This window comes from Mauremys reevesii, linkage group 4 (assembly GCF_016161935.1).
Source record: "Mauremys reevesii isolate NIE-2019 linkage group 4, ASM1616193v1, whole genome shotgun sequence".
NCBI classification, from domain to species: domain Eukaryota; kingdom Metazoa; phylum Chordata; order Testudines; family Geoemydidae; genus Mauremys; species Mauremys reevesii.
The window spans coordinates 149,622,719-149,642,507 of NC_052626.1; the positions used below are offsets into that span (position 1 = coordinate 149,622,719).

The 19,789-nt window shown below is 58.7% G+C and overlaps 1 protein-coding gene across 1 annotated transcript in view; it reads right to left on the reverse strand.

Moving 5' to 3' along the window:
- Positions 1-19,246, reverse strand: part of LOC120404124 (RING finger protein 112-like) — a 32,706-nt gene extending 13,460 nt beyond the window's left edge. The window contains exons 1-11 of the mRNA XM_039536123.1: positions 18,967-19,246; positions 18,446-18,761; positions 17,774-17,989; positions 16,936-17,073; positions 16,593-16,697; positions 16,183-16,233; positions 14,629-14,685; positions 14,437-14,523; positions 13,793-13,922; positions 13,540-13,670; positions 12,440-12,493 (exon numbers count right to left, since the gene is read on the reverse strand). Coding sequence (XP_039392057.1) covers positions 12,440-12,493; positions 13,540-13,670; positions 13,793-13,922; positions 14,437-14,523; positions 14,629-14,685; positions 16,183-16,233; positions 16,593-16,697; positions 16,936-17,073; positions 17,774-17,989; positions 18,446-18,761; positions 18,967-18,989 — 1,308 coding nt within the window. The 5' untranslated portion in view covers positions 18,990-19,246. The remainder of the gene's footprint in view (positions 1-12,439; positions 12,494-13,539; positions 13,671-13,792; positions 13,923-14,436; positions 14,524-14,628; positions 14,686-16,182; positions 16,234-16,592; positions 16,698-16,935; positions 17,074-17,773; positions 17,990-18,445; positions 18,762-18,966) is intronic.
- Positions 19,247-19,789: the final 543 nt, after the last annotated feature.

The window sequence follows — 19,789 nt, forward strand, 5'->3', positions numbered from 1 at the left end:
AGGAGCCAGAACTATGGGTGTGGGACGGGAAACCAGCCATGACCGGGGTACAGGAAAGAAAGAAAGAAGGCAGAGGTGGCGGAGCAGCATTGTGTGTTCATGACGAGGTGGAGTGGGAAGAAATGAGAAGGGATGAAATGGGTAAAACAGAATCTGTTTGGGTCAAAATCACTGTGGGGAAGAAAGGTACCAGAGGCACCGCTGGGAGAGTGTCTGGGGTCTGCTACAGACCCTCATGATCCAGTTTGAATATGGATAGAGACCCCTTTCATAGTCTGAATGAAATAACTATCACTGGGAATTGTGTGACCATGGGAGACTTTAATTTTCTGGACAGAGATTGGAGAAGTGCTGCTCATCATGGCAGGGCTCAGATAATCCTGGAGGTGACACAGCTGAGAGATTTTTTCATCAGTGACCAAAGCAAGAAGAGGTGATGCCAGTTTAGATTTAGCCTTGGTGAGTAGCGAGGGCTGCACTGAAGAACTGGCTGGAGAGAGCAGCCTTGGTTGGAGTGACCATGAGCTAATTCAGTTTAACTGAATGGAAGGATAAACCAAAACAGGTCGGCAGCTGGGGGTCCTGGATTTCAAACGGGCAAACTGGAAAAAATGAAGGGAATTAGGTAGGTGTGACATTATGAGTGTAATATAATATCTCGCTGAAAGGTGACAGGGCCAGAAAGAGTTAATCAACTCACCTCACCAACTGACCTGACCCATGGGTGAACCTTCAGGACTGGTTGGGTAGATCTGTAAATGAACAGAGCTTTGAAATGCAGCCGGCATTGTTAGAGATCTCAAGGGGAGATGTTTGCTCAGGGCTTGCGATGTCAGCAAACAAGTCATGTCTATCGCTATAACTTTAATTCAAAGATCAAAAAAGGAATATTAACATTTATGATGATACTTGAGTGAAATAGTATTAGTGTCTCTGTCTCTTTGAAGGTTGTGGTAACCTGTATCTGAACTGTTTAATGGATAAATTACCCTGTGCTAATTGCCAGGATTGTTTGGAAGGAGAGTTCAGCCTATTGTTTTCTCAAGTGGAAAGGCTGCTGGAAATGTATAAGAACCTGAGACACGATCCTGCTTCATCTCAGATCTGCTTTGGGTTTCAAGAGGGGGAAACCTTAAGCCACAAGGATTGAGATCCCCAGTCACTGACTGGAGCCACCCTGAATATGGACATTGGATTATAACCTCTGGACTATTCCTAAAAGGACTTTTGGCAACTACAAGCTCATCTCTGCTGTGTATCTGAACCTCAAGAATTGAATTCAAGTCTGTCTGTAGATTGATCTTTTAACCAACACTCTCGCTCTTTTCTTATTTAATAAATTTTAGCTTAGTTAATAAGAATTGGCTGTAGCGTGTATTTTGGGTAAGATCTAAGTTATAATTGGACCTGGGTATGTGGCTGATCCTTTGGGATTGGAAGAACCTTTTCTTTATATGATGAGAGACGATTTTCAGGAATCATCGTCATATTGAAGTGTGTGTCTGGACAGAGGCCTGAGGCTGGGCACTTTAAGGGAATTGCGGTGTTTGAACTTCTGAGTAACCAGTGAGATACTAGAGAAGCTGTTCTGTGCTGGTTGGTAAATCTAAGTATTGGAATAACCCCCAGCTTCTGGGGTTTGTCTGCCTTGTTCTGGTTGCAATTCACCCTCATTGAGTGACCTCAGCTGGCTCCCACGGGCAGCACCGTCACAGTAGGGAAGTGACCTGGCCTGCAAAGCTGAAGGATCTGGATGTGGAGGAGGCTTGTCAAAGATGCAGGAACTCTCTGGAGTCTGCATCCAGGAAGAAGCCCGTAGGGAAGGGTTGCTGACCAAACCGGATGAACCAGGATCTCAAAGAGGTGATTCCGTGTAGAGATAAAGTGAGAACTGCCAAAGCCCAAGCAGAATTTGAACTTGCAAAAAAATTAAAATCAACAAGAAAAGGTTCTTGAGCCTTATAAAGAAAAAGGAAAGAAGGAAAGAAGAAGTGGGACGGCGAAGCGCTGAGGGTGGGGTGGAGATAAAAGATACAGGCTGCATGGGCCAGCACCTAAAGGTATAACATGGCCTCAGATTGTAATAAGCGTAATGAGAAGCTTGTGGCTACTGAGAACAAGAATACGGGAGTAGAATTTGTCCCTGAATTGGCTGAAATGGAAGCCAGATTCAAACAGCTTAATGGGGCCAAAATGGGGGGCCTGGATCATCTCCATCCATGAATATTAAAGAAACTGGCACATGAGATTTGTCATATCTTGGGTCTTACCAAATTCACAGCCACAAAAAACATGTCACGGATCGTGAAATCTGGTCTCCCCCCTGTGTAATCTGATCTTGTGTGTGCTTTTACCCGAAACTACACAGATTTCATGGGGAAAACAGCATTTCTCAAATTGGGGGTCCTGACCTGTAGCAGGGTGGACCCCTGCTCCTGCCCTGAAGGGTTAAAACCAGTCCTGGGAGGGGGCTGTGGCTGGAGAAAGCAGCCTTTAGGCTGGGCTGATTGGGGGAAGTGGCTGCAGCTGGGGCCATGCCCCAAACTGAGCGACAGGGCCTTATAAGAAGGCCAGGGAAGCCGGAAGGATCAGTCTCTCTCTGTCTGTAGAGGGAGAAGGGCCTGGCTCCAGGGGGCTGGACACAGGGTACCTGAGTGGAGCAGGGCTGGGGAAAGGCAGAGGAGCCGGGGAGCTCCAGCCTGGAAAGCCCCAGGCTGCGGCCTAGCATAAGGCCAACAGTTACTGGGGGTTGCGGAGGGCAGCCCAGGGGTAGGCCAAGGCAGCAGGTCCAGACCCTCCTTGCCGGTGCTGAGTGGCTGATCCTGCAGTCTGCCCCAGGGCGTGGGGCTAGACAATGACTGGCAGTAGCCCTACACTGAGGCAAGGTGGGGATAGTGGGTGGGGGTTCCCTAGGGAGGGGAGACCCTGAGAGAAAGGGGGTTACTGCCAGGGGGCAGCACCCCATGTGAAAGGGCACCGGGGTCCAGGGAGGGACTTGGGGCCAGAGAACAGGTGGATCACTGGTTTCAGAGTAGCAGCCGTGTTAGTCTGTATCCGCAAAAAGAACAGGAGTCCTTGTGGCACCTTAGAGACTAACACATTTATTTTAGCATGAGCTTTCGTAAGCCACAGCTCACTTCTTCGGCTGCATAGAATGGAACACACAGACAGGAGATATTTATACATACAGAGAACATGAAAACATGCATACTTCCACCTTTTCACGAAAGCTCATGCTAAAATAAATTTGTTAGTCTCTAAGGTGGATCACTGGCCTGCAGGGGGCGCTGTGGGGCTGGAAACCGAGCTAATTCCCAGGAATCACCAGCAGGAGGTGCCGCAGGGGTGAGTCCGGCCCGTCTACATGACCCAAAAGGGAATTGTGTGGGGGGAGCTCACAAAGTTTGTTTTTTTTTAGGAGGGTCACAGTATTGCGCCCTTAATTCTGCGCTGCCTTCAGAGCTGGGCAGCTGGAGGGTGGCGGCTGGTGGCCGGGAGCCCATCACTGAAGGCTGCGCCCTGCCAGCAGCAGCACAGAAGTAGGAGTGGCAATACCACACCTGCCATCCTTCCTTCTGCGCTGCTGCTGGCGGTGGCTCTGCCTTCAGAGCTGGGCTCCCAGCCAGCAGCCGCCGCCCTCCAGCCACCCAGCTCTGAAGGCTTCAAGACTGAGCTTGATAAGTTTTGGATGGGATGGGATGATGGGACTGCCAACCACGGCATGTAGCCGATCTGCCACGGCTAGCAGCAACTATCCCCAACGTCCGGAGATGGGACACTAGATGGGGAGGGCTCTGAGCTACTACAGAGAATTCTTTCCTAGGGCTCTGGCTGGTGGGTCTCACCCACATGCTGAGGGTCTAACTGATTGTCATATATGGGATTGGGAAGGAATTTCCCTGCAGGTCAGATTGGCAGAGACACTGGGGGGGTTTCGCCTTCCTCTGCAGCATGGGGCACGGGTCGCTTGCTGGTTCGAACTAGTGTCAATGGTGGAGTATCTGTAACCTGAAGTCATTAAACCATGATGTGAGGGTGTCAGTCACTCAGCCAGAGGTTCGGGGTCTATTACAGGAATGGGTGGGGGAGGTTCTGTGCCCTGCGATTTGCAGGACGTCAGACTAGATGATCATGATGGTCCCTTCTGGCCTGCAAGTCTGAATCCGTGCCCTATTCCCCACCCTTCTGAGCCAGCCAGTCCCCAGCCTGGGCCCAGATCAGGGCTGGCGCCCTCTAAAGAGGAAAGGCCCCTTGTCCCATTCCCTGATCCCCTGAGCCAGCCAGTCCCTGCCCTGGGGCTGGATTGGACCCAGCATCCCCGACAGGAAAAAGGTCTTTTCCCCCCTTTGTGGTCTCATCGTCTCCGTCTCTTCCTGCAGGTGCTCAGTGATTTTTCTCCACCAGGTTTTTGACATGTTTGTCTGGGATCATCCTGCCCCTGGAGCAGGGATCCCGGCACTCGGGGCACTGGTAGCCCTGGGCTGAGACCTGGCTCCAGTGAGCCGCGAGGCAGCCCCAGCAGAAGTTGTGGCCGCACTCGATGGAGACGGGGTCGTTCAAGACATCCAGGCAGATGGAGCAGGTGATGTCCTCCCAGAGTCGCTCCATCCCAAGATGCTAGAGCAGGGGGGCTGGGAGCCAGGCTTCCTGGGTTCTGTTCCTAGCTCTGGGAGGGGAGTGAGGTCTAGTGGTTAGGCAGGGGGCTGGGAGCCAGGCAGGGCCGCCCAGAGGATTCCGGGGGCCTGGGGTCTTCGGCGGCAGGGGGGGCCCTGCTTTGGCGGTAATTTGGCAGGCGGGGAAGAAGATCCGGGGCCCAGGCCCTGTGAATTTTCCGGGGCCCCCGGAGTGAGTGAAGGACCCTGCTCCAGGGGCCCCGAAAAACTCTCATGGGGGGGCCCCTGCTGGGCCCAGGGCCTGGGGCAAATTGCCCCACTTGCCTCCGCCTTCCCTGGGCAGCCCTGGAGCCAGGACTCCTGGGTTCCATTGTTAGTTTTCACCACTTTGCTGGGTAAGTTTCCAGTCGGTTGCTGTGCGCTGGGCCACTCCCATTTTTGGGCAGGGCTGGCAAGTGTCTCTCTGCTCCTGGGGTTTGGGGATTCCTGGGGGGCCAGCTCAGCCCGGTAGAAGCACCCGACCCCCACCCACCCAGGACATGGGGTCAGCCGTGGGGTGAGACTGTCCGAGCCAGCCAAGGGGCCTCAGAAACGCCAGCTGCAGTTACTCCTGTTTTTATTAGAGGGGGGCCGCGTTGGGCATCCTGAATCTGCCCCCGCCCCCCGCTTACAGGGCACTGGGGCTCCTGAACAAAGTGCATCTGGCCAGAGAAAACCGTGCCAGTGCCCCGATGTCTGACCCACAGCCCCTGCTAGCCCCAGCCCAGCCCTGCCCCCCCCCAGAGCTCTGCTGGTGCCCCTCACTCCCGACCCGCAGCCCCTGCCAGCCCAGCCCTGGGCTCCCTCTTCCCACAGCTCTTCCCCTGTAGCTCACCAGGTGAGCAGACTCCAGCGCAGACCCTGTGGTTTATTCTCCGTTTGTCTCTAGGTTTCCCCCTCTGCCTCCCTGGCTCTCTGCGGGTCTGTCTCTGCACAGAGCCCGGCTGGCCGCTCCCTGCTCAGTCCCACTTTCACTCTCTAGTTCCGTAACCTGAGCCCGGCTGGGCTCTCGGGGCGGCTCCCTGGAGCCGGCTGGTTCTGCAGGGCCCCAGTAGCTCTGGACAGTGAACGGAGCCGAGTCCTCGCTCCAGTTCCCTTTACCCAGAGGCCTCCCTGCCCTGCAGGACTCCCCACGTGGACTCCCCTCCTCACCCTGACGAGTCTGGGCCCCGGGTTCGCCCCAGTCTGGCCGTGGGTCGCACAGGAGAGGGACCAGGGCGTCCCCACCCCGGGGCGCTCGCTCTGCGCCGGCCGCTTCCCCGACCCACTGGCCTCTGCAGTGAGTTCAGACCAGCCGCCAGGGTGAGGAAAATAAGGGGGAAGCGGGAAAAGTTAAAGGAACAGGGGGCCCCACCCGAAGGGCCCAGGGCAACTAGAAACAACCATCTCTGGGGCTGTAAGGAAAGTCACAGGCGGCTCCTCACACGTCCCAGCCGCCTGCCCCGGCCCTGGCTGCGCTGCGGTGACACCACGGGTCAGACACTCGCTCTGGCGGTGCCCACACGCCTCAGGCGCTGGCTCCGTGGGAGCGCCGGGGCTGGAGCAGCCAGGGGGGAAAATGCTGGGTGCTCAGCCCCTGCCGGCAGCCCCCCTAACAACACCTCTGCCTCCCCCCAGCGCGTCCTGCCTGTCAGTGGGCCCCACCGATCAGCCCCTGCCCCTGCCTCCCAGCGCCTCCTGCCTGCCACCGACCAGCTGTTTCCCGGCGTTAGGAGGTGCTGGGGGAGGGGGGAGGAGCGAGGGCCCAGCGTGCGCAGGGGAGGGGGTGGGACGAAGGGGCGGGGCAGGGGTGGGAAGGGGCAGGGCGGGGACATTGGGGGCAGGGGTGGGGCAGGGGTGGGGGTGGGGCACCCCTTGGCAGATGAGAAATTCGGCGCCTAAGCCCTCAGGCTCTGGGGGGGCAGGACCCCTCCCCCCAGTATTGGTCCTCCTGGTGGGCTCATGTCCTCTGAGTATGGCCAGCGAGGCCTCTCGTCAGGCGACGTCTCCCTGCACTGGGCCCTCTGCCCAGCCCCCCCACCCCCGCTCTCCCCAGCCGCTCCCCAGGCTCAGCTGCAGCGTTACATGGGGCACAGCCAGCGTCCGGTATCCCGACTCTGGCCCCGTGGCTCCTCCCACAGGTCGGCCCCGTATCCCTGGTCTGCGCTGTCCCAGCTCCTGGCTCTGCCCGGCCCCAGCTCAGGCTGCTGCTTTCCCCTTAGCTCTGCCCCCTTCTGGCTCCGGCAGCTCCAGCTCACACAGAGAACGGGCCTCTGGGCTCCTGACTCCCTCATTGGCCGGCCTGCCCTGTCAATCAGGCTGACTGGGAGCATTGGCCTCTCCCCATTGGTACTTTCTCTTCAATCCTCCCCCCTTTCTTTTGGGCCAGGGCCAGCCAAAAATCCACTAAGTTTGGCACATGGGCTGAGCCTGGGCACATTCCCTGGACTCTGGTGCAGGGCATCTCCCCTCAGCACTGGGGTATCGGGGATTAGCCGGGGAAGGATTTACCCAAGGCCACTCATGAATCGCACAGAGAAAGGCGTCAGCAAACCTCCCAAACCCCCAGCCGTGCACCCCGGAGCTGGACCAGCTCAGCAGCCCGACCAGTGTAAGTTTATTACCCAGTCTGCCCCTCCCTCGCTGTGGAGAGGAGACAAACCAGCCTTTGTAACCTGAGCTGAGAGTTCCCGGCACTTCAACCAAAACTCACTGGTTTAGGTAAAATATAAAACAGGTTTATTAACTGCGGAAAGGGAGATGTCGGTGATTGTATGTGGCAGGCACAAAACGTCAGGGATCGTTACCAAAGAAAATAAAAGATAAGCTCAGACTTTAAATCTTAACCTTTATTAGACCAACCAGCATTAGGTCAAGCAGTTTTTCTCACCCCGCAGGAGGTTACAGGTGGGTAATAATCCTTAACCCGCCGGCTTCCCCTCGAAGCCTGGGACCAGTCTCCCCCATTCACGTCTCTGTCCCCCCAGCGCTCTCGTTGCTTCCAGCACAGGTGGGGCAGGAGTCGGGGGTGGGACGTCATAAAAAGTGTGTAGCCCTAACGCCAGCCAAGCCCTGCACTCGGTGACCGAGGGGGGTTGTGGAATCTCCGGCACTGGAGGCTTTTAAGAGCAGGGGGACAAACCCCATCAGGGCTGGTCTGGGGTTACTTGGTCCTGCCTCAGCGCCGAGGTCTGGGCTTGAGGACGTCTCAGGGTCCCATCCAGCCCCACATTCAGGGGCGGCTCTAGGCACCAGCAAAGCAAGCTGTTGCCTAGGGCGGCCAAATCTAGGGGGCGGCAGGCTGGGCCGGTGGACCTGCCGCAGTTATGCCTGCGGGAGGTCCACCGGAGCCGCGGACGACCGGACCTGCCGCAGGCATGACTGCGGAGGGGGCGCTCGTCCCGCGGCTCGGCTGGACCTCCCGCAGGCATGACTGCGGCAGCTCAAGCGGAGCCGCCGGACCCGCGAACCGTCCGCAGCCGTGCCCGCGGGAGGTTCGCTGTTCCCGCGGCTCCGGTGGAGCTCCCGCAGTCATGCCTGCGGCAGGTCCGCTTGTCCCGGGGCTCCGGTGGACCTGCCGCGGGAGCTCAACCGGAGCCGCGGGAAGAGGGGACCCGCCGCGGGATCAAGGAAGGGCGGCGCAGCACACCGCGCTGCCTGGGGCAGCCTAATTTCTAGAGCCGCCCCTGCCCACATTTCCATCAAACGAAAGCAGCGAGACTCAATCCTGACATGGGAAAAGAGGGAATGTAAAGAGGAGGTCGCCCCTTTCGTTATAAACCCCGCTTAGGCCTTAATCAGCTCCGCTGGCTGGATCGGTTAGGATTGAAGCCAAATTTTCTTTTACCTCCAAATCGTGCCCTCAGGAATCTACTGAAATTCCTGTTTCAATGGACCAGTTCTATATAGTGACTAATCTGTTTCCCCTTCTGTGTTTCCCGCCAAACACAGGAATACAAATGTTAACAAAGCACTTCCGATAAGCAGCACCCGTATCTTCCCCTAACCAAATTAGAGCTGACGTTTCTGTGGAGACTTGTCCCAAAACCAGGAACTCACCGTTCAAGGTTGGATGGATCACACTTCACAGTTACTTAAATCTGGGCGATTACTCTTTAGCACTCGCCACGGCCGTCATTTACAGGTGCTTCGACACACGCACACACTCATCTGTGCATTGACCCCCTGACACAGTACCCCAAATACCTTTCCGCCTGTTGGGCACAAAGGAAATTGTGTAAATGCCTCCACTGCTCTGAGCCTATCCTGCGCCCAAGACCTGTTGACTGGCCACGCTTCCAGCAGAACAACTTTGCAGACCAAGGGAGTTCTGCTTTCTCTTGCTATGTACCAAGGTGCAGCCTCTGAAAACCTGCAGCCCTGATATTAAATTTCCAACGAGTTCTTCGGAAGATAGGACTCAACAAAGAGCAGGTTAAGGGGTGACTGGATCCCAGGCAATAAGTATCCACCTAGGAAACAAGTATTTGATAATGGATCCGTCAGTCTAGCACAGAAAGGTCTAACATGCGCCAATGGCTGGACGTTGAAGCTAGACAAAACTCAGACTGGAAGTAAGGTGGACATTTTTAATAGTGAGAACAACTGGAACAATTCCCCAAGGGTTGTGGCAGATTCTCCATCACTGGCCATTTTTAAATCGAGATGGGAAGTTTCTCTAACATGTCGCTCTAGTTCAAGCAGGAATTAGTTCAGGGCAGGGTCATGCCTGTGTTACCCAGGCCTGGAATCTGTGAGGGGAAGGGGCGCTCCCGACACACCGCGGCCAGGCCAGGATGGAGCTGACCCCGTACCTCTAGAGGGGTCTATCGGATCGTAGGCGCCTGCGGAGGCTGGCGTGGAACAACTGGAGAATCCCGCCAGCCCGAGGTCTCATTGCTTGGAAATCCCCATGCCCAAGTCCTGGCCTTTCACCAGCGCTGAAGAGTGGGAGCTGAGCCTTCCTGTGGAGATGGCCAAAGGGTGTCCCCTGCTCGACGTGCGTCCATGGGTGTGGAACCAATTTCCCTTTAGCTTCGGATGGTTTTATAGCCCTCCCGCCGAATAAATAACGATGCCCGTTTCCTGGGTAGCACTTTCTCTCAGTGGAGCTCAAACTCCTCACCATCTTCCAATGCATTATTACCCTCATTAGACAGATGGGAAACTGAGGCGCGAAGCAACTAAGGGACTTGGCCAAGGTCACAGAGGAAGCCCACGGTAGAGCAAGAAACCCACGTCTTCCTGTGACCTCTCCCCTGGATCCACCTTCCCACTCAGAGGGGCAGCTGGAGATCTGTCCCCCAGGACCAGACCACACGACTGCCGTTGAAGGAACTCAGCCAGGTGCCCATTGTCACCCCCAGCGGGTGATCTCGGGACAGGACCGTCGGCCAGGCATTGCCAAGCATTTCACGTTGCAGCCGGAGTGGCCCTGCAAGGTTGGAGGAAGGCAGAGCGAGAACCGAGGGCTGGAAGTTAAAGCCAGACACACTCCCATCGGAAACGAGGCACCGGATTTTTCACAGCGCGGGTGATTCACCAGTGGGAAAGCGGTGGGGTCTCCGTCTCTTCTGGCTTCCGAGCCAGACTGGCCGCCTTTCCGGGAGATGGTTTAGTGCAACAGGAGATGTCGGGCCCAACGCAGGGGGAAGTGGGCGGCGTTCTCCAGCCTGGGTGGCACAGCAGGTCAGATGAGAGGATCTAAACATCCCTTCTTAGAATCTGGGGGCGATGGCTCCCTGCTCTGGGGTGGCTTCTGGGGGGACGTGTCTGGGCCACGCTGCAGCCCCATTACCCCATTCGTCAGCCCCAGATTTGGGGGAAGGGGAGGGACACGGATCAGATCAGGGGTGTGTTGTCTGATAAATCCTCAGTTCTGTCCCACTCCTCCCTCCCGCCACCAGCAGCCTCAGCCCTCTGCCCTTCCCTCCGGGCGATGTTCCCACCCACGCCCCCGCCCACGCCCCCACCCACAACGATCCCGGCCGCGGCACCTGTCGCCGCCCCAATGGCCACAGCCGCCTCGGCAGCGACGACAGCGGCGGCGATCCCAGCACCGATCCCGGCACCGACAGCTCCGCCCACCGGTCCCAAAACCACCACCCCCGTGCCCACGCCTGCCAAAATGGCAAATATCTTGAAGCGCTTCTTGTAGGTCTCCAGGAAGGTCTCAGCCTCCTGTGTCAACTCCTCCTCCAGCTGTGTCAGCAGGGCCTCTTTCTCCGGCGCCGGCTCCTGCATGTCTGTCCGGCACCGCCACAGCAACTGCCCGCGCCGCTCCGCGAACTGCTCCGCCATCTTGCTCGGCCGCACCTTCAGGCAGTCGATCGGGTTCCGGGAGTTGCTGTCCTGCGCCCGCCGGGAGAGGAGGCGGCCAAGAGCATTAGAAAGGGAAAGCGCAGCACAGACCCCACCCACCCGACCGAGATAGGGGCCCCCCTCGTGCTGAGCATGGCACACACCAGGACTGAGATGGGGGCCCCCCTCGCGCCAGGCACGGCACAGACCTGGACTGAGGTCGGGGTCCCCCCTCGCGCTGGGCGCGGCACAGACCCAGCCTGAGATGGTGGTCCCCCCTCACACTGGGCCTGGCACACAAACTTAGTGAGAGACCATTCCTGACCCAAAAAGCTCACAGGCTAAAACCCCCGAATGCAGGGTCATTCTCCTCCTTTGCTAGATGGGGAAACTGAGGTCCAGAGAGACTCCGTGGCTCACCCAGGGGACTCTGCGGCATTGCAGTGGACAAAATCCAGGAGTTCCTAGTCCTGGACAGTCCATTAACCACCTGGGCCATGACGCCTCCACTACTGCAGCTGGCCACAGGGCAAACTTATCCCCCCACACGCACATACACAACCCCAGTGCAGGAGCCTCTCATCTCCAGCTCCCAGCGTGGCTATAGAGATACGAGGTCCCATCTCCTACCCCCAAGCCCACAGCCAGTGGCATTCGCTGGGATGGTTCCTTGGGGTTCCCCTGGCTGGGGCACAGACCCCCCACCCCCAGACTCACCTTCTCCTTCAGAAACACAGCGTGGTCTGCGCTGGCCCTGTCCAGGACGCTCTGGTTGTGGAAGGTGATGGCCATCTGCACGGGGAGGACACGGCTGGGGTGAGCCACCGTTTATGGGGCCCCATCTCCCCCTAGTGGCTGCAGCGTCCACCGCAGCAACCTCACGTAACAGAGCAACACCCACTAGCCAGCGTGAGACTACAACTCCCATGAGCCACTTCAGCAGCTCAGCCTGAAGCCAGGCACCCAAACTACAAGCCCCATGATGCCCCACAGCCAGGGACTCCCATGATGCACCATCTCCGGCCTCTGTGGTGCATCATGGGAGCTGCAGTCCCATCAGAGAGCTGATTTAAGGGGAGAAAAGGGAGCATGCCGAGCCAAACTATTATTCCCATGAGACACCACAGAGGCATTTCCAGATCGAAGTATTTCGGCTTTTGATATTTTGCCGGTAACTAAAATTTGGCTGCGTGGGGAAAAAAACCAAACACACTCCTGAGATGCACCCATTTCTGGGTCGGAGCATCTGGAAACAGCCACACGCAACACTGCATAGGGATGGCTCACCCAGTGCTGAGATGCAGCCACTTCTGGGGTGAGGCAGCTGGGGAATAGCCTCACAGCAACCCCACATGGGGATGGTTTGCCCGACATGAGCTGCAGCCACCTTTCGGGCGAAGCAGCAGGAGTACGACAAAAGTAGGAAGCAGTTTTGCATCGGAAGTGAATTCAGGAGGTGGGACACATCCCTGGATCAGGTCAGAGGCAGAGACAGGCAGAGAAGGTACCTGAGTGGGAGAGGAGAAGCCACAGTGATGTTTCTTCATCAGATCAGAGAATTTCTGCAAGGAAAGCACAAGAAATCACAATACAGACTCCACAGGGCTTAGGAAAATGTGAACATGGGGACGGCTCGCCCGGCGCTGAGATGCAGCCACCTCATAGACTCATAGACTTTAAGGTCAGAAGGGACCATTATGATCATCTAGTCTGAGCTCCTGCACAACGCAGGCCACAGAATCTCATCCACCCACTCCTGTAACAAACCCCTAACCTATGTCTGAGTTATTGAAGTCCTCAAATTGTGGTTTGAAGACCTCAAGCTGCACAGAATCCTCCAGCAAGTGACCCGTGCCCCATGCTGCAGAGGAAGGCAAAAAACCTCCAGGGCCTCTGCCAATCTGCCCTGGAGGAGAATTCCTTCCCAACCCCAAATATGGCAATCAGCTAAACCCTGAGCATGTGGGCAAGACGCACCAGCCAGAACCAAGGAAAGAATTCTCTGTCATAGCTCAGATCCCAACCCATCTAACATCCACCTCTGGGGCAGGGCAGCTGGGGAATGGCCATAAGACAACAGTGGGAATCAGTTTGGCAGGGGAAATGAAGAGCTTCCCTGGATGATGTAGGAAGGCTCAGCAGAATCATCCAAGCTGGGATTCTGCTAGGATAGAAATACGACCCCGATTCTTAATTCACAAAAATTCAGCAAAAAGGGCTAAGCCCCGACCCTGCTCCCCGCAGCACAGCGCCCCCTAGTGCCACCATGGGGTATTGGGGGCAGCCCTGACTGCCAGGGGAGAGTCCCTACAGACCCCCCACCCTGCTCCCTGCAGCACAGCGCCCCCTAGTGCCACCACAGGGTATTGGGGGCAGCCCTGACTGCCAGGGGAGAGCGTCCCTACAGACCCCCCACCCCGCGCCCCGCAGCACAGCGCCCCCTAGTGCCACCATGGGGTATTGGGGGCAGCCCTGACTGCCAGGGGAGAGTCCCTACAGACCCCCCACCCCGCTCCCCACAGCACAGCGCCCCCTAGTGCCACCATGGGGTATTGGGGCCAGCCCTGACTGCCAGGGGACAGCGCCCCCTACTGAGACCAATCCCCACCTTTATCTTGGCAGCGAGCTGTGTCCCAGTGAGCAGCTCCCCGTGCCGGTCCCTCCAGATGTGTTGACCGACCGAGCCCACCAGGGCGGTGACATAGTCCCTCAGGGTGTCCCGGAAATCCTCATCCATGTCTGCCAAGGGGAGGGAGATGGCAATGAACCTGGAGCCGGAGCATCCCCCCACGGCCCGTTCCCCGGCAGAGACGGAGACGCCCCATTGCCCAGGCTCAGAGCCGCTGTCCCGGGTCCGTTACCTCTCAGGCTTCCCCGGTTTCCAGTCATGATCCACTTGCCAGGGAAGGGCATCAGGTAACAGCGGCTGCTGCTTCTGCTCAGCACTTCCAGGGCCTTGGGGTGTTTGCAAGGGAACGTCGCCGCCAGCATCTGCCGGAGCCGGGCGAATCGGCAAAGTGAGACATCAACAGAGGGAAATACCCAGGGACCCTTCCCTGCTCCCCAGACCCAGCAGGCCCTCGCCATGGGGCCGGATCGGAGCCAGCGCCCCCCAGAGCAGGGGTCGGCAACCTGTGGCACACGTGCCAAAGGCGGCACACGGGCTGATTTTTGGTGGCACGCTGCTGCCAGCCGGGGTCCTGGCCAGTGGCCCCCCTCAGCCTGCTGCCGGCCTGGATGGACACAACCCGGGCCGGCAGTGGCTGAACTGGGCCGGCAGCCAGGACCCTGGCTGGCAGAGGCCAGTGGATGGATCCCCATACAAAGCGCTCATCCCGCTGCCGGTCTGCGGTTCTGTCTGCCACCCACGTGCTGGTCCGGCATGTCAAACCTTTTACTGGCACGTGAAACCTTAAATTAATGGAGACTTGGCACAGCACTTCCGAGAGGTTGCCAACCCCTGCTCCAGGGGGCAAAGACCCCATGCCCCATTCCCCACAGTCACCTGTCGGACGTCTCTCAGATGCTTCTTCCCACCGTCGCCTCCAAGGAGCGTGGAGCTGCTCCAGTCCCGCACCAGCAGGTCTAGGTGCTGCAGGGGAGACGGGACGATGTCAGGAGGGGAAGGGTGAACCCCTCGGGTGTGGGGCAGGGGGTGGCTGGGGCAGGGCGGGGGATGGGGGGGATGTTGTCTCACCTGGATGGGCTCCAGCCCGTATTCCTTTCCCACCTCTTCGGCCACGTGCAGAAACATCTGCAGAGCAGAGAGGGCAGGGGGGTGAGTCTGGGATCTCTGGGGCAGAGAGGCAGCATGTGCCCTGGGGGTGGATGCGGGGGTGGACATCCTACCAACAAACACCCCCCCCCCCCCACACACACACACACACACACACACACACAAGCTGCAGCTCCAGCTTGGTCTGGATCTGGCACCAGGGTCCCACGGCTTTCCCCTGTGGTGCAGAGACACCTAGGGGCCAAAGAGCAGAACTGCAAGTCGAGGTTCCCCTCTCCCCTGCCCCATGCCAGGGGCTCTGTTTGCCCCCATGCCCACCAATGGTAGGAACAGATTAGACCAAGATGCCAAATACTGAGACGTTCCCAGAGTCCTGGCAACACCCCTGTTCTCAGTAAGCCTGGAGCTCGGGCAGGGGCAAGCTCCAGCCCCTGGAGCAGCACAGAAGCTGGGCCCTGCTGGATACAGCCCCAGGACTCCTGGGTTCTATCCCCAGCTCTGGGAGAGGAGTGGGGTCTAGTGGTTAGAGCAGGGGGGGGCTGGGAGCCAGGACCCCTGGGTTCTATCTCTGGCTGTTCCACAAACTCCCCATTGACCTCAGGCAAGTCACTGATTCTCTCTGGGCCTCAGTTTCCCCAGCTGTAGAGTGGGCAGATGACCCCATTGGGGCTGTGTCCTGAACATACAGCTAAGGGTGGCATAAAATCCCTCCTTTACCTGTAAAGGGTTAAGAAGCTCAAATAACCTGGTTGGGACCTGACCAAAAGGACCAATGAGGGGAGAAGAGACTTTTAAATCTGTGGGGGAAGGTTTTTGTTTTGTCTCTCTCTCTGTGTTCTCTCCGGGTCAGCGAGGCATCAGGACAGGGAAAATACATCTCCCAAAGCCAGACCTGAACTAAGCATCTAAGATTACAAATTGTAAGTAATAGCAAGGAAATGTGTTAGATTGTCTTTTGTTTTAGCTTGTGAATTGTCCCTATGCTAAGAGGGAGGTTTATTCCTGTTTTTTTGTAACTTTAAAGTTTTGCCTAGAGGGGAAATCCTCTGTGTTTGAATCTTATTACCCTGTAAAATTACCTTCCATCCTGATTCTACAGAGGTGTTTCTTTTCCTTTTTTTCTTTATAAAATAATAAAGTTCTGTTTTTTCAAGTGTCCTAGAAACCCAAGGACCTGGTCTGTGCTCACCTTGTTAACCTATTTGGTTGGTATATGATTCTCCAGCCTCTCCAGGAAGGGGGATGAAGGGGCTTGGGGGGATATTTTGGGGAACAGGAACTCCAAGTGGTCCTTTTCCTGAATCTTTGTCTAACTCACTGGGTGGTGGCAGCAATGCCCATCCAAAGACAAGGAAGGATTTGTGCCTTGGGGAAGTTTTTAACCTAAGCTGGTAGAACTAAGCTTGGGGGGTGGGGGCTTTCATGTGGGTCCCCACATCTGTACCCTAGAGTGGGGAGGGAACCCTGAGAGGCTGTATGAGAATAGCACCACGTCCTGCCCTCTCCCTGCTTCACCTCCAGATATTCTAGATCAGGGTCCTTTATCTGGCTGGAAACATTCAGGATCTGCAAGTAATCAGAGAGGACAGGGTGAGATGCAGAAACCAGCATGACCCTCTCCCCGCAGCACAGCGCCCCCTAGTGCCGCACTGGGGCATCGGGGCCGGCCCTGGCCCCCAGGGGAGAGCGCCCCCTGCTGAGCCCTGCTCCCTGCAGCACAGCGCCCCCTAGTGCCTACCTGGGGCATCGGGGCCAGCCCTGGCTGGCAGGGGAGAGCGCCCCTGCTGAGCCCTGCCCCGTTCCCCACAGCACAGCGCCCCCTAGTGCCTACCTGGGGCATCGGGGCCGGCCCTGGCTGCCAGGGGAGAGCGCCCCCTGCTGAGCCCTGCCCCGTTCCCCACAGCACAGCGCCCCCTGATGCCTACCTGGTAGGAGCCAAGCAGCATGGAGAGGGCGGAGAGTTTGACGCTGGTCTCCGTGTCTCTGGCGATGTCCATGGAGCCCTCGGTATCGACCAGCAGCACGGCCACCTGGGTTGGGGGGGAGCCACGGGCCGGGGTCACACGCCAGCTCCCCGATCTGCCCCCTGCATGCCCCAGCACCGAGTGAGACCCAGCCCCAGGGGGGCACTGTGCTCCCTGCCTCCCCTCCCAGGCCCCGGTCACAGAGTCCCCCCAGCCTCTGGCTGCTCTGCTCCCCCAAGGAGAGATCTGCTGGGGTCACTCATCCCCCCACCCCATTTCCCCCCTTCCTCCTCTTCCCACTCACCTTCCCCCGCTCGGTGGGGACCCAGAAGGGCTGACTCCAGGCCCACACCCCCTTGGTGACGCTGCGGGTGCCAACTCGCCACTCGAACCCCTCCAGGGACTCCTCCTCCCGGCCCATCCAGGATCCGTCCTTCCCATCCTGGGGGGAGGGAGACACGGGGGAGGGGCAATTAGTGCAGGGGGGCAGGGGGACTGTGGGTATTTTATTAGCAGGCAGGTAGCGTGGGGACCGGCGCACTGGGAAGATGATGGACAGGCAGCCTCAGGCTCAGACAGACACACGGACGAGGCTCCAGACGGACACACGGACGAGGCTCCAGACGGACACACGGCTCCCCACTCTCCTGGCACAGCTGACCCGACGTGGCCGGGGGACACAGGTCACAGATCTGTGCTGGTCTGAGCCCCTCCAGCAGGGGGCAGGAGTTCAGACCACTGCTCAGACAGCATGAGACAGGAAGGGGTGGGGTACCAGCCACCCTAGGGCTCCCATCCCCATGCACTGCCCTGTGGGAGGGGAGTGGGGTCTAGTGGTTAGAGCAGAGGGGGCTGGGAGCCAGGACTCCTGGGTTCTCTCCCTGGCTCTTGGAGGGGAGTGGGGTCTAGGGGGTTAGAGCGGGAGGGGCTGGGAGCCAGGACTCCTGGGTTCGATCCCTGGCTCTGGGAGGGGAGTGGGGGCTGGTGGTTAGAACAGGGGGGGATCCGGGAGCCAGGACCCCTGGGTTCTATCCCCAGCTCTGGGAGGGGAGTGGGGTCTAGTGGTTAGAGCGGGAGGGGCTGGGAGCCAGGACTCCTGGGTTCTCTCCCCGGCTCTGGGAGGGGCTCCCGTCCCCACTCACCGGGCTCCGGAGCCGGCGCATCAGGTAGTTCAGCAGGAAGGATTTGCCCCGGCGCTGCTCCCCGATGATGGACACCAGGCAAACGGGGGCGTCCCCCACCCCACCCTGCTCCAGGCAGCGGCTCAGGGCCTCCTCGTCCAGGGTCAGGTCCCCTTCCTTGTCCAGACGCACCAGCTGCACCGGGTGCCCCGGCTCCGGCTGAGCCCCCGGCCCCTGCTGCAGGGACAGAGCCGGGACCCCACCCCTGAGACGGTGAGTCCCCTGTGCCCCGGATCAGAGCCCCTGAGCCCCATTCCCAGCCCCTGAACCAGCCAGTCCCACCCTGGGCCAGATCCAAGCCAGTGCCCCCTAGAGGGGAAAGGCCCCGTGTCCCATCCGTTCCAGCCAGCTAACCCCCACACTGGGGTCCCTGGGTGGCGTCACAGGCTGTTTGCTCGGGGGGGTTAATTTCTTTTCAGCAGATCTGAGCCCTGAGGTCCGGCTCCCTCCTCATCAGCCCAGGGCCCTGACCGGTTGCTAAAGGGACACAGGAATCCCGTTAGTCGGCCTCCCCTCTGACCCCAGGGCCCCAGCGTGGGGCTGGGGGTGCTGTGCTGTAGGAACTGTCACCGGTCCCCAGCTGCCCCGCCCCAGAGGTGGCTGCATCTCCGGACCAGCCATGGCTGCACCCACCTCAGGGCTCGCTGTCCCTGTTGCTGTCGGCGTCTCTTCGCATGGCAGGTCTCTGATTTTCAACACCAGGTTTTTGACGCGTGTGTCTGGGATCATCCGGTTCCTGGAGCAGGGAGCCCGGCACTCGGGGCACTGGGACCCCCAGGCTGAGACCCCGCTCCAGTGAGCCGCGAGGCAGCCCCGGCAGAAATTGTGGCCGCACTCGATGGAGACGGGGTCCTCCAAGATGTCCAGGCAGATGGAGCAGGTGACGTCCTCCTGGAGTTGCTTCACCATCCCCTGTGGAGGTGGCTTCGAGGAGCGGGGTGGGATTGGCCTGGAGACACACAGCAGGGGGCCTGTGTGCCAGGACTCCTGGGTTCCATCCCAGCTTGGGGAGGGGAGTCTGGGAGCCAGGACTCCTGGGTTCCATCCCAGCTTGGGGAGGGGAGTCGGGGAGGGGCTGGGAGCCAGGATTCATGGGCTCTAGCCCCAGCTCTGGAGTAGGTTACACCTGAATTGGGTGGGACTGGAGCACTTACCCTTTATTATTTGCATTTCCCATAATGCAGCTGGTGACAGGCCGGGCTCGGGTTGACCGATCTCCCCTCCTCCTGGGCTGCGGCTAAAGCCAAACTCTGCTGGAGAACTGAGACACCAGGACACCCAGGGAGTCGCCCCCTCGCACCCACCCTGCTCAAACGGGGGGCTGGCAGAGGGGGAAACTGTTTAGTGTCTGGAAAGCAGTAATGCCAGGGAGCCCGGACTCCTGGGTTCTCTCCCAGCTCTGGGAGGGGTGGGGGCTAGTGGATTAGAGCAGGGATCTGGGAGCCCGGACTCCTGGGGTCTCTCCCAGCTCTGGGAGGGGAGTAGGGGCTGGTGGGTTAGAGCAGGGTGCAGTGGGGCTGTGGCATGAGGCGCTGGCCACAGAGGGTTTGCTCATTTCTTGGGGTGCTAGTGGGGACGGGGGGTGTCCCCAGTACACAAGGGGAGCCCTGGGGAACTCAGAGCTCAGCATGGGGGATAGACTGGAGCACGGCTGCGCTGGTGGGGCCGGGGCCGGGGCCGGGCACGAGCCGGACTCTGGGGAGTGACCGGGACGTACCTCAGGCGCCTCCCAGCCGCTACTGGTGTCCCGGGTTTGAAACCCGCAATTCAAATCCCAGGTGGGTTGTCAGGGTGGGCAGAATAGAGGGGAGGGGGCAGGGTCCGATTGGGCCCCTGGAAGGGGGATAGACTGGAAGGGACAATTCTGCCCCCAGGGATGGTATTCCCCCCCCCCCCCCATCCATTACCTGCCCCACAGCTCGCTCGGTCAGTGTCCAAGTACAATTTTCTGCTGGAGAAATGAAAGTAAAACATCAG